General features: G+C 39.9%; 1 protein-coding gene across 1 annotated transcript in view; it reads left to right on the top strand.

Moving 5' to 3' along the window:
- hmcn1 (hemicentin 1) overlaps positions 1 to 12,442 on the top strand; it is a 501,533-nt gene that overhangs the window by 232,740 nt on the left and 256,351 nt on the right. The window contains exons 20-21 of the mRNA XM_059984517.1: positions 6,068 to 6,180; positions 10,472 to 10,631. Coding sequence (XP_059840500.1) covers positions 6,068 to 6,180; positions 10,472 to 10,631 — 273 coding nt within the window. The remainder of the gene's footprint in view (positions 1 to 6,067; positions 6,181 to 10,471; positions 10,632 to 12,442) is intronic.

Below are 12,442 nucleotides of genomic sequence, written 5' to 3'. Positions count from 1 at the left end.
CAGCATGGCTGTCGTGAATCTCAATATAGCATAAAATATAGAACAGTACAGCACAAGAACAGGCCCTTCAGCTCACAATGTTATCCAAACCAGATTTAAAAATTGAAAAGATCCCTGAAACTTACTTCTCCTACCTACGCTATGTCCATATCCCTCATCTTCTTCACAGTCATGTGCCTATCTAAACATCTCTTAAAAGCCTCTACCATCATATCAGGCAGTGCGTTCCAGGCATCTACCACTCCCTGAGTAAAAAAAAACTTACCCCTCTCACCTCCCTTGAACCTACCCCTCTCACCTTCAATGCATGTCCACTGGTATCAGATATTTCTACCCTGGAAAAAAGATGCTCCCTATGCACTCTCTCTATCCCTATCATAATCTTGTAAACCGCTATCAAATCTCTCCTCAGCCTCCACTACGCAAAAGAAAACAGCCCCAGTTTATCCAGCCTCTCATGATAGCATGTGCTCTCTAAACTAGACAGTGTCCCAGTAAACCCCTTCTGCACCCTCTCCAAAACCTCAACATCCTTCCTATAGTGGGGTGACCGGAACTGTACGCAGTACTCCAGTTATGACCTAACTAGGGTTTTATAAAGTTGCAACATAACCTCCTGATTTTTGAACTCAATGCCTTGACTAATAAAAGCAAGCATTCCATAATCTGCCTTAACCACCTTATTGACTTGTGTAGTGACTATCATGAAGCTATGAACTTGGATCCCAAGATCCCTCTGCTCAACAAGACTGTTAAGGTCTTGCATTTGCTTTGGTTGAACTCCACCTGCCATTTCTCAACCTATATCTGCAACTGATCTACATCTCACTGTATTCTTTGCCAGTTTTCTGCATTATCCGCAACCCCACTAACCTTTATCATCTGCAAACTTTTCATTTTCACTACATTTTCAGCCGTCATTATATACATCACAAACAGCAGGGGTCCCAGCAAAGATCCCTGCAGAACATCACTAATTATAGACTAAAGTGCAAAAGAACTGTTAGTTTATTTAAAGCGGAATGGGTTAAGGAAATAGTAGAAACTTCTACACTGAAAGCTCACAAGGTCAAGAAGCACAGCTATGAGAAATATTGATGCACAATACAGACACTGGTGTTACCTGTGTGTCTTGGCACAATGCAAAAGTTGCTGGAGAGAACAATCAAACCCCGAGGAGATCAAAGTTCTTATCGACAGTTATTTTATTTCTTATAAACAATGATCAACACATTAGACTCGGTAGTTTGTTATCCGTAGAATAGCTTCAGGTTTACTTCCACTTAAAAATTTAGTGTGCACATAATGTTGTCGCAGGGCAAAAAATTGCACAACCAAGATTTTTGTGCACACTGGTCATTACAGGTTAAAGGGAACATTGCTGCAGACCCCGTGCATCCTAATCTTCTAGATTAGCCTCCCATGAGGGGTTTTGTCAAACACCTCACTAAAATCCATGTAGGCAACCTCGACCAATCTCTCTCATCACCTTGTCAAAAAGCTCGGTCGAGTTGCCCTACACTAAGTTATGCTGGCTCTCCCTCACTAGGCCATGGGTTTCCAAATGCTGATATCTTTGACAAGCAACCTGCCATTTCCTGTTGGGACAAGTTGAAACCTTCCAACACTGAATTCAATAATTTCAGGTTTCTCACTTCCTTTATTTGTATCTGATAGATAGTTACGTTGCTAGATAGGTAGTTAATAGATAGAGAGAGAGGTAGCTACATACACGTACGCATACATAGTTGGATTGAAGTAGAGGTAGATGTCCTACTGTACGCTATCCATCTGCAATATTAATTCAGTTTTCCCTCTCTGAAGTGTTTTCTCTTCTACTGAGTTTGTTTTCTTTTCATTTCATGGGTTTGCCTTGAATTGTTTTCTGGAGAGACCATTATGAGTTCCTCCACCTATAGCCCCCTCAGACTCTGTGTTTAATATCTATTTTGAAGATCAATCCAAAATGATAATTTAAAATCACAGCTATTTCTCTGTTTCTACTTAATAATTCCTCAGTTTCCAATGTTGAATTTACCTACTATCTTCTTTCCTTATAAACCTGTCAAAGTCGTACTGTGTGCTTTTATGTTATACCTGCACTCTCTTTCCAGCTTCATCTTTATCATTTAGTTATCCTTGGCTGGCACAGCAAATGAAAGGAATGTATTTAAGAAAGTTTTTAGCTAATCAAAGACAAACTCATCAAAGTCTTACCATTGCATTATGCTTTCTGATTCAAAAAAGACTTTAAAATTCTATTTTGAAATGAAGGTTATGTTACACTTCATGGATATTCTGTTAATTAAGTTCACTGGTGATTAAAATATTGAAACACTGAAACATTGTCCATTGAATGTTATGATGATTTTGACAGATAAAAATCAGCTACTCTTATGTTAATAACTTAAGTAGGTCCACACTAAATTCTCAACAGGAAACTGCAGTGCAGCTTGTGTCCTCTCCAGTTAATGACTTTCCCAGACTGAATGATAAGCTTGTAGTGCAGTTAATCTGGGAGAAAGATAAATCTGTGTGCTAGTTCTTCTGTTTTCAGAAAAAAAAACTAGCATTTGCTTTATAGGCATAGCACAAAAATGAACATAAAATGTTCTAAATAAAAAGTTGTCAGCTCAGAAACAACATTTAGTTTTTAAAGCCAACTTCATCAGTACTCAAAACTAACTTAGTCTAGTCCACCCCAACACACACACACACTCACACTCACACTCTTATGAAACTTTTCTGGTAAAACTTAATGTTTTGTTGTTTGGAACATTTAACTCTGAAGAGTCTGGATGCATTGGTCATGACCTTTCAAAAATCACTTGATTTTGGCATGGTCCTAGAGGGCTGGAAGATTGCAAATGTCACTCCACTCTTTAAGAAGGGAAGAAGGCAAAAGAAAGGAAATAAAAAGTACACTGCAGATGCTGTGGTCAAATCAGACATACAAAAAAGCTGGATGAACTCAGCAGGTCGGGCGGCATCTGTTGAAAGAAGCAGTCAACGTTTCAGGTCAAGTCTCTTCATCAGGATCCTGGCCGACCTGCTGTGTTCATCCAGCTTTTTTGTACGTCTGAAAAGAAGGGAAATTATAGGCCAGTTAGCCCAACCTCAGTGGCTGGGAAAGTTTTGGGAGTCTGTTATTAAGGATGAAGTTTCGGGGCACTTGGAGACTAATGATAAAGTAAGTCAAAGTCAGCATAGTTTCTGTAAAAGGAATTCTTGCCTGGTAAATTTGTTGGAGTTCTTTGAGGAAGTAACAAACAGGGTGGACAATGGAGAGCCAGTGGATGTCATTTACTTGGATTTTCAGAAGGTATTTGATAAGGTGGCACATGAGGCTGCCTAAGAAGATAAATTCCTATGGCATTACAGGAAGGATACTGGCATGGATAGCGGAATGGTGGACAGGCAGGAGGCAGTGAGTAGGAATAAAGGGGGCCTTTTCTAGTTGGCTGTCAGTAACTAGTGGTGTTCCTCAGGATCTGTATTGGGACCGTTACTTTTCACATTGCTTGTCAATGATTTAGATAATGGAATTGATGGCTTTGTGCCAAAGTTTGCAGGTAATACAAAGATAGGTGGAGGGGTAGGTAGTGCTGAGGAAGCAATGTGATTGCAGCAGTACTTGGGCAAATTGGAAGAATGGGCAAAAAAATGGCAGATGGAATGAGTATTGGGAAATGTATGATAATGCATCTTGGTAAAAGGAACAATGGTGCAGACGATGATCTAAATGGGGAGAAGGTTCAAACATCAGAGATTTAACCTAGAGGGTTAAATTACAGGTTGAGTCTGTGGTAAAGAAGCCAAATGCAATGTTGGCATTTATTTAATAGGGAATAGAATATAATAACAAGGGGATAATGCTGAGCCTTTATAAAGCACTGGTCAGGCCGTGTTTAGAGTATTGTCAACAGTTTCGGGCCCCGTATCTCAGATAGGACATGTTGTCATTGGAGAATATTCAGAGAAAGTTGACAAGAATGATTCTGGGAATGAAGGGCTTAATGTAAGAGGAGCATTTGGCAGCTTTGGGCCTGTACTCACTAGAATTTAGAAGAATATGGGGGGATCTCATTGAAGCCTACCAAATGTTGAAAGGACTACATAGGGTGGATATGAAGAGGATGTTTCCTATGGGGGGGGGGGAGAGAGAGACATCCAGAACTAGAGGGCACAGCCTCAAAATTGAGGAGCAACCCTTCAGAACAGAGGTGAAGAGGAATTTTTTTTAGCCAGAGAGTAGTAAGTCTGTGGAATGCTCTGTGATAGACTGCAGTGGAAGCCATGTCTGTGTGTATATTTAAGGTGAAATTTGATTGTTTCCTGATTGGTCAGGGTATCAAAGGATATGGTGAGAAGGCAGGTATATGGGGTTGAGTGGGATTTGGGATCAGCCATGATAGAATGGTGGAGCAGACTCAATGAGCTGAATGGCCTAATTCTGCTTCTGTCTTATGGTCTTAAGTCTCTCTTCAAACTTTGTATAACCATATGTACTTGGAATAAACACAACATGGAATGAGCAGTAAAAAAAATTCTCCCTTTTGTACACTATCAGTAATGATTTGGACTGATTTCACCAACACAAAAATTCCCTCATTTCCTTTTTAAATCTGTGAATGGCAGCTTAGTCTGGAAAATATTTCTTGCCCCCATACACTGGCACGGGTTCCAAAATGCAACTGATAACATCTCATTGAAAGGCTATTTCCAGTTCACCTCCATCATTCACACCATTTGTATAATTATAGAAATCAAATTAGGAAAAAAAGCAAATGAGAAAATAGCAGGAGTAGACCACCTTATCTACAAAATGCCCAAAACAGGACTAAACCTGAAAAGCTGTTAACTAAGTGTCATGCACAAGACAAACCACTTCAGGGTTTTCCATCACTCCTGTCATACTTAAAAATGTTGCAAGTTCAAAGAAAATAAATGACTCAATGCTGAGCTTGTGTCAAGTATATACTTGAAATTAATGAATGAAGTCCAGTAAAAATTTTAAACTTTGTAAGTTTCAAAAAGTAGCATAAACACTTTAGCAGCAGAATATTATATTGCTCAAATGTGATAAAATGTTTCATTTATAATTTGATAGGGGCCTAGAAATTGGACTGCCTTGCACCCCATTTACAAGCATAAAGCATATGGCTGTGACAGCCGCCATTCATTCCTCAAAGCATTAATTACCAGTCATATTGGTTCAGATCCAATGCATATACTTAAAAATTTGTTGTTACCCCATCATACAAGGATCTAATTCACACTTCAAGCCACTTTTCAAACTTGGACTGTAGTTAGTTTCTTTAGGTCCTCAAGAGTCAAACCACTTGCAGCTGCTATCAGATGGATGTGCGTTATGTTGTATAGGTCCTGGGGAACAGTGTTAGGACAGCACATCATGTTAGCACATTGTTAGCCACTTGTGAAAAAGATTAAAACAGTGAGGTTGAGGAACCTGCCCTGTCAAACTCCTGCAGTGGTGTCTAGGGTCTCCAGTAATGATGTCTAATCTTTCTTGTATTATTTTGACGTAAAGCTTTGAAACTTCTTTGCCATTATGCCTCTCTTTTCTCCTTTAAAATGATCCTTAAAACTTATCTCTTTGACCAGGTTTCTAGTTGCTGTCCTAGTATCTTCTCAAGTAGCTCTAAAAATTGTTCAAGATGTATTCTAAAACTTCCAAAAAACATGAAAATAAATTAATTATTGAATGCCAAATGTAAGTTTTTTTAAATAGCAAGTGAGATGCAAAACTTAAGCAGAAAATTTGAACTTACTACCTTGGTGATGGTGATAGAGTCGTTAAGATATTGGTGAAGGAGCTTGAAGCCTGGAATGAGTGATGTCTTTAAGGGGAGGGGCAGTCCAGTGTACCAACATCTAACCCCCAGCATATTTCTGAACTGTTTATTCAATTTTTAGAGTCGGAAATTGAAGACCTGTTGAATATAGAAGGACGGACAGGCACCAATTCCCAGTGGACCATCGTCCATTTAGATCTGGATCCTGTCCTATATATCTGGTCATTAATGGTTTGCTTCATCTCTTTCAGTTGTTCCCACCATCCAACATGGACCTCAGATATTCAGTACCATTGAGGGAATCCCAGTTCGGCTACCCTGCAAAGCACATGGTGTTCCCAAGCCTTCCATTAGCTGGTCAAAGGTATGTGCCCTAATTTGCAGGCAGGCTGCCAAAATCTCCTGCCTTTAGAATTGCCAGGAAACTCGTTCTGAAATATTTGCCTCAAATGATTTGTTCTGAAATTGATTAGTGTTCCAATTTCATAAGTACATATTTCTGTTCTGCTAATAATATAATCACATACTACTAAATTCAAGCTGAAATATTGTAATGTACATGTTTCACGATTTTAATTATAATGGAATAGAGTAGATTCGCATTGAAATATATTTGGGGAATTCACATATTATGTAGCATTTCTCCTCTACATGTACTACAGCCCCTTTTGAAATATTCCTAAGACATTTATTTGAAACACGAATTAGCTGATATCTGATGTCTGGGAACTACATTAGAGTTGCCTGTGTTCCTTTGATGCTGCAAAAGACTCTCAATGTATGAAACAGGATTTATTTCCAGCATTGGTAAATTCAAGTCACATTTGAACTGCATCAGTCACGTAAAAGCTGAGCTGTCCAATGTAGTGTTGGCATGCGTCAATGTAACATTGCATTGGAACAGGGTGTTATTCATTAGACCACTTTTACGTCATAAAGCTCAAAACTTTATCTGATTGATAATGATCCTGACAGCACGTGATTTCTACAGGTAACTCAACTTGTTGAGATTTGGATTTGAATATTTAGCTTTAAGAGCAGTGATGTCCAGGAGCAGCATATTTCTGTTCGAATGAAGGGAAAACCTGGCAATATCAGGGACTCTTGGCCAATCAGAGATGTCACAAATCTGGTCAAGAAACAGAAAGCAGCCCACACTGGGTTTAAGAGGTCAAGAGTGAATGAATCTCTAGTTAAATATTTTAAAAAGTTATCTTAAGAGGAAAATCAGGAGAGCAAAAAGAGGGTATGAGTTGGATCAGGCAGGTAAGGTTAAGGAAAATCTGGAGGTCTTCTGGATATATTAAGCATAAAAAGGTGGCAATGGAAAGAGGAGGTCCCTTTGGAGATCAGCATGACTACCTACGTCTCAGGCCACAGAAGATAAGATTTTCAGTGTAAACTGTATTTCTAAGTGTCTACTGAGGAGAAAATCATGGTTGCTCAAGCAATGAGGGAAAAAAAGTAGCAATGTTTTAGAGGAAATTCATACTGCCAGAGTGGAGATATTTGCAGCCTTATAATGCCTTAAGTGGATAAATCCCCAGGGCCTCACTATGCATCCTTGGACTTCATGGGAGATGGGAGAAAAGATTGCAGAGGACTATCCAGAGACTAGGGATATCAGCATGACCTCTAAGGGATAGGTGACAACCCTGATTGAATTATTTGAGGAAATGATAAAACAAATTGACAAAGGTAGAGCAATGGATGTGGTGGATGTAGATTTTAATAAGCTTTTTGGTAAGGTTCCCCATGGTAGCCTCATTCAGAAAGTCTACCATGAGTATGGTATCCAGAGACACTTAGCTGCTTGCCTCAAGGTGGAATGAGATGACACAAGGGACGTAATTTTAAGGTGATTGCAGGAAAATATAGTGGGGAAGTCACGAGTTAAGTTTCTTACACAGAGAATGGTAGGTGCAATAAACACGCTACCAGGGGTGGTGGTAGAGGCACGATTGGTTTAACTTTAAGAAATGCATGGCTTACACTTAGCTGTATTATAATTCCTTGGCCTTTCTTCGTCCACTTCCCTAACTGATCAAGGTCCCTCCGTAACTTGTGATAACCTCCTTCCCTTTCAGGACATTTAAAGAGACTGTTAGATAGCAACATGGATGAAAGTAAAAAGCAGGGCTATGTGGGAGGGAAGGTTTAGGATGATCTAAGGTTGAAAAATCAGCACAACATTGTGGGCTGAAGGGCCTGTGCTGTGCTGTGTTGTTCTTTGCAGAGGTAACGTTCCCAAAGATTGGAAGATGGCTAATGTTCTATTGTTTAAGAAGGGTAGCAAGGGCAAGAAAAGAAACACAAGTCTGGTCAGTAGTGGGGAAGTGACTGGAGGAATTCCTGAGGGACAGGATTTCCCAGCACTGGATAGACGGAGACTGATCAGGATTCAGCATAGCTTTGTGAGTTTTTTTGAAGAGGTAAACAAAAGGATATATGAGGGTTAGGGCAGTGGATGTTGTCTATTTGAACTTCAGCAAGGTATTTGACAAGGCTGGTCTGAAAGTTTAGGTCCCACAGAATCCAGGTTAGCTGGTTAGGTGGATTGAAAATTGGCTCATTGGTAGAAAGCAGAGGTTTGCGGTTGAAGGTTCTTTCTCTGAATGGAGACCAGTGATTAGTGGTGTGCCACAGGAGTCAGTGTAGGTAACCCTGTCATTTGTTATTTATATAAATGACTTGGATGCAAGTACACAAAGTTGGATCACTAAGTTTGCAGATGTCACAAAATCAGAAGGTGTTGAAATTGATGAAGGTTATCGTAGATTACAGGGAGATCTTGATCAGTTAGGGATGTGGACGAGGAATGGCAAATAGATTTCAATACAGATAAGTGTGAGGTGATGCAATTATGGAAAGCTAAACCAATGTAGGACTTGTTCTACGAATAGTATGGCACTAGGGAGTTTATGGACTAGAGGCATCCAAGAGTACAAGTGCAAAATCTATTGAAATCACAGATAGGAAAGGTAATGAAGGAGGCTTTTAGCATGCTGGCCTTCATCAAGACACAGAGTATAGGAGCTAGGCAATTATATTGCAGTTGGTAAGGCCATACTTGGAATACTATGTACAATTTTGATCACCCTGAGCCAGAGGGAGACGATGATCAGGCTATGACTTTATTCCTTTGAATATAGGAGAATGAGGAGAAATCTTATAGAAATGTTTACAATTATGAGATGAGAAGCATATGTAGTGAGGATTGTAGCAGTCTTTTCCCCAGGGTTCGAATTCCCAAACTAGCCACATAGATTTAAAAGGGACCTGAGGGGTAATGTTTTAAAGTGAAGGGTGGTGAGTGTGTGGAACAAGCTGCCAGAAGAGGCAGGTAGAATAGTGTCATTGAAGATGCAAGTAGATGGGTACATGGAGGGTCAGGGCTTGGAGGGGGATGAGCTGATTGGGAGTAACTGAATGGGGACTGTAGGCAGCATGGATTCTTTGGGACAAAGGGCCTTTATCCATGTTGCATTGTTCTACGTCTCCAGGGAATTAAAACTCATTAAATGTGATCAGTAACTAGATGCAAAACTGTAAACAGTTGAACAATGATTGTTCGCAACTGTGAAATAATCAGATTTCCAAAATTTGGCAATGGATATGTTGACCTTAGGCGAAGGATGTTACGTTAAAGCTCACCTTGATTGGTGAAATGCACTGTAAGAAAGTGTCATGCCTGAGTGGTCTGGAGACCATCACCTTGAGGCTTTCACACATAACCACACACTGTGCAAGCTTCTAGAAGTTTCTACCGCCCAGGAAATCAAGTGCCAGAGTAGGTCTTGTTAATTACAAAAATGGAGAGAATCCATGAAAGAAACAAGTTAACTACAGCTTCAGCATTTATAATAGTTGTCATTTAGGTTTGAATATTATGATATTGTGCAGGTATAGTACATTGTCCCCAAAGCAAGTATATATAATGATTGTGCTCTTTCATAACTCAGTGTTCACAATATTGGAGTAGTTTTCAATTTCAAGGCAAATAATAAATTGCAGGAAAGGAGATTACAAAGAAGATGGAAGAAATGACAAATCTTTTGGCTTTTTAGACAGAATATTGACATGTTCAGGTTTTGTAGTACATGATTCCTTCCAGCATTGCCCTCACCCCACCCCACCCCACCCCACCCCCCGGCCAGGGCTGTCTAGAGAGGCGGATTGGCAAGTAAAAGGCCAGTTCATCTCCAGTAAAACTTTGATAACTGATGAGGTCTCACCTATAGTCTGAAAATGCCTATGCAGCTAAAGAGTGAACAAAATGTACTAGATACAGATCTCTTTAAGTATGACAAAATATACAATGAATTTTATGAGTTTTGACTATCCTTAAGTTTCAGAATTATCTTAGGTATCTCTATTCTGAATTTGTGCGATGCTTTATAACAACTTGGTTCAAGCCTCTAGCAATAATTTGTGAATGTGATAACAAAAATACTTAAGAAATTGTAGAAATTTTGATAAATATTTTGCGAAGTGATGTGAGATCATTGTTTAATACTGGTCCTTTGACAATCGCACTGCCAAGTTGACCATGATGCGTGTGATGTCAAATGATATCCTGCGTTGCCCATATTCATTAAAGTCCATAAAAGCAAAAAGATTCAGTTTGTGCAAATAATTTGTAACTTCTCTTACAGAATGATGAACTCATTATCCAGCGTTTGGGGAACTTCAGTGTGGAATCAGATGGCAGTTTATTAATATTTTCTCCAAGTGGTGCAGAGACTGGGGAATTTGTGTGCACAGCCACAAATGCTGCAGGCTACACCACACGCAAAGTTCAGCTGACTGTTTATGGTATGAGTACATTTTTAATCTTTTCATACAGTAAAAAATATTGGAAATTGCAGACACTAGCTTGTAGAATGTGTTAACTGTTGATGGTAGGGCAGCAGTTTTATACTGACCCAGTGCTGTGATGGAAATGAGACAGATTCTTTGGGTCTCAAAGGCAAGGGCTCTGGACACACAGTTTTAATAATAAGGAGTTTATTTACAAGGGGAGAAAAGCCTGGGAACAATACAAGCAGCTACAATATTCGCACAAATGCGCTTGGAATAGACGAGCGTGGGAAAAGTCAGATCGGCAGCACAATACCCGGGAAAACGGTGTGGGGACAGAGTACAGGTACACATACAAGCAAGGGAAAAGTAACTACGATACCCGCCATCCCCTGAATACAGGCAGGCATGGCTCTTTGCCACAGGGACAACAACAAACACTTACAAACCCTATTCAATGCACAGCTCACCACGTGTCTCTAGCAGTGTTCTGCAGTCTCCAGCCTGGAGTGAAGCAGGGTGGTCCCTCGAGGATGACAAACGAGAGCAAGCCAAGTACATGTAGCACCCTTTATAGGTCAAGGGGCTGAATCACCAGCCCAGGTGATTCACTGGGGGCCAATGGCTTGGCGCTAGACGGGTTCATCCATTTAGGGTGGCCAATGGTTAAGTGTGCATTGATTAGTTGGGAGGGGTGAAATGTTGACTGGCGTGTGGTGTGACCTCCGACCAGGTGAGGGCAGTGCTGTCACGTGACAGGCACAGCTCTCTGGATACACCCAGTAATCATATTTTTAATACTTTTCCAATAATGTTTAATCTCCTCCCCTGATTTTATAGAATATGACAATTTCCATTTGTTATATTTAACAAATGAGGCTATATACAGTGCCTTTAAAAATTGTTCACCCCCTAGCTTTCATGTTTTATTGTTTTACAACATTGAATCACTGTGTATTTAATTTGGCATTTTTGATACTGATCAACAGATAAGACTCTTTCGTGTCAAAGTGAAAACAAATTTCTACAAATTGGTCTAAGTTTATTACAATTATTAAACACAAAATATTTGACTGCATAATTACTCACCCCCTTCAAGTCAGTATTTAGTAGATGCACCTTTGGCAGCAATTACAGCCTTGAGTCTGTGTGGATAGGTCTCTATCAATTTTACATGTTTGGACACTGCAATTTTTCTCTATTCTTCTTTACAAAGCTGCTCAAGCTCTGTCAGCATAGGGTCGTGAGTGAACAACCCTTTTCACGTCCTGCCACAAATTCTCTATTGGATTGAGGTCTGGACTCTGACTTGGCCACTCCAGGACATTAACTTTGTTGTTTTAAAGCTATTTCTGTGTAGCTGTGCCTTTATGCTTGGAGTCATTGTCTTGCTGGAAAACTTATCTTTTCCCAAGTCGTAGTTCTCTTGCAGACAGCATCAGATTTTCCTTGAGGATTTCCCTGTATTTTGCTGAATTTATTTTACCCTCTACCTTCACAAACCTTCCAGGGGCTGCTGCAGTGAATCATCCCCACAGCATGATGCATCCAGCACCGTGCTTCACTGTAAGGGTGATGTGCTTTTGATGATGTGTGGTGTTTAGTCTGATGGCCAGTTTTGGTTTCATCAGACCATAGATCCTTCTTCCAGCTGACTTCAGAGTCTTCCACATGTGTTCTGACAAACTCTAGCCAAGGTTTCATGAGAGTATTTTTTTCAACAGTGGCTTTCTTTTTTCCACTCTCCCATAAAGCTGGGACTTGTGTAGCACCTGGGCAACAGTTGTTGTATGCACATATTAGGTGACTTGGAAATTTTCTTGTAT

This window comes from Hypanus sabinus, chromosome 11, assembly GCF_030144855.1.
Source record: "Hypanus sabinus isolate sHypSab1 chromosome 11, sHypSab1.hap1, whole genome shotgun sequence".
In the NCBI taxonomy this organism is placed as follows: Eukaryota; Metazoa; Chordata; class Chondrichthyes; order Myliobatiformes; family Dasyatidae; genus Hypanus; species Hypanus sabinus.
The sequence above is the reverse complement of the archived record's forward strand: the minus strand, read 5'-3'. Positions and strand labels throughout refer to the sequence as shown.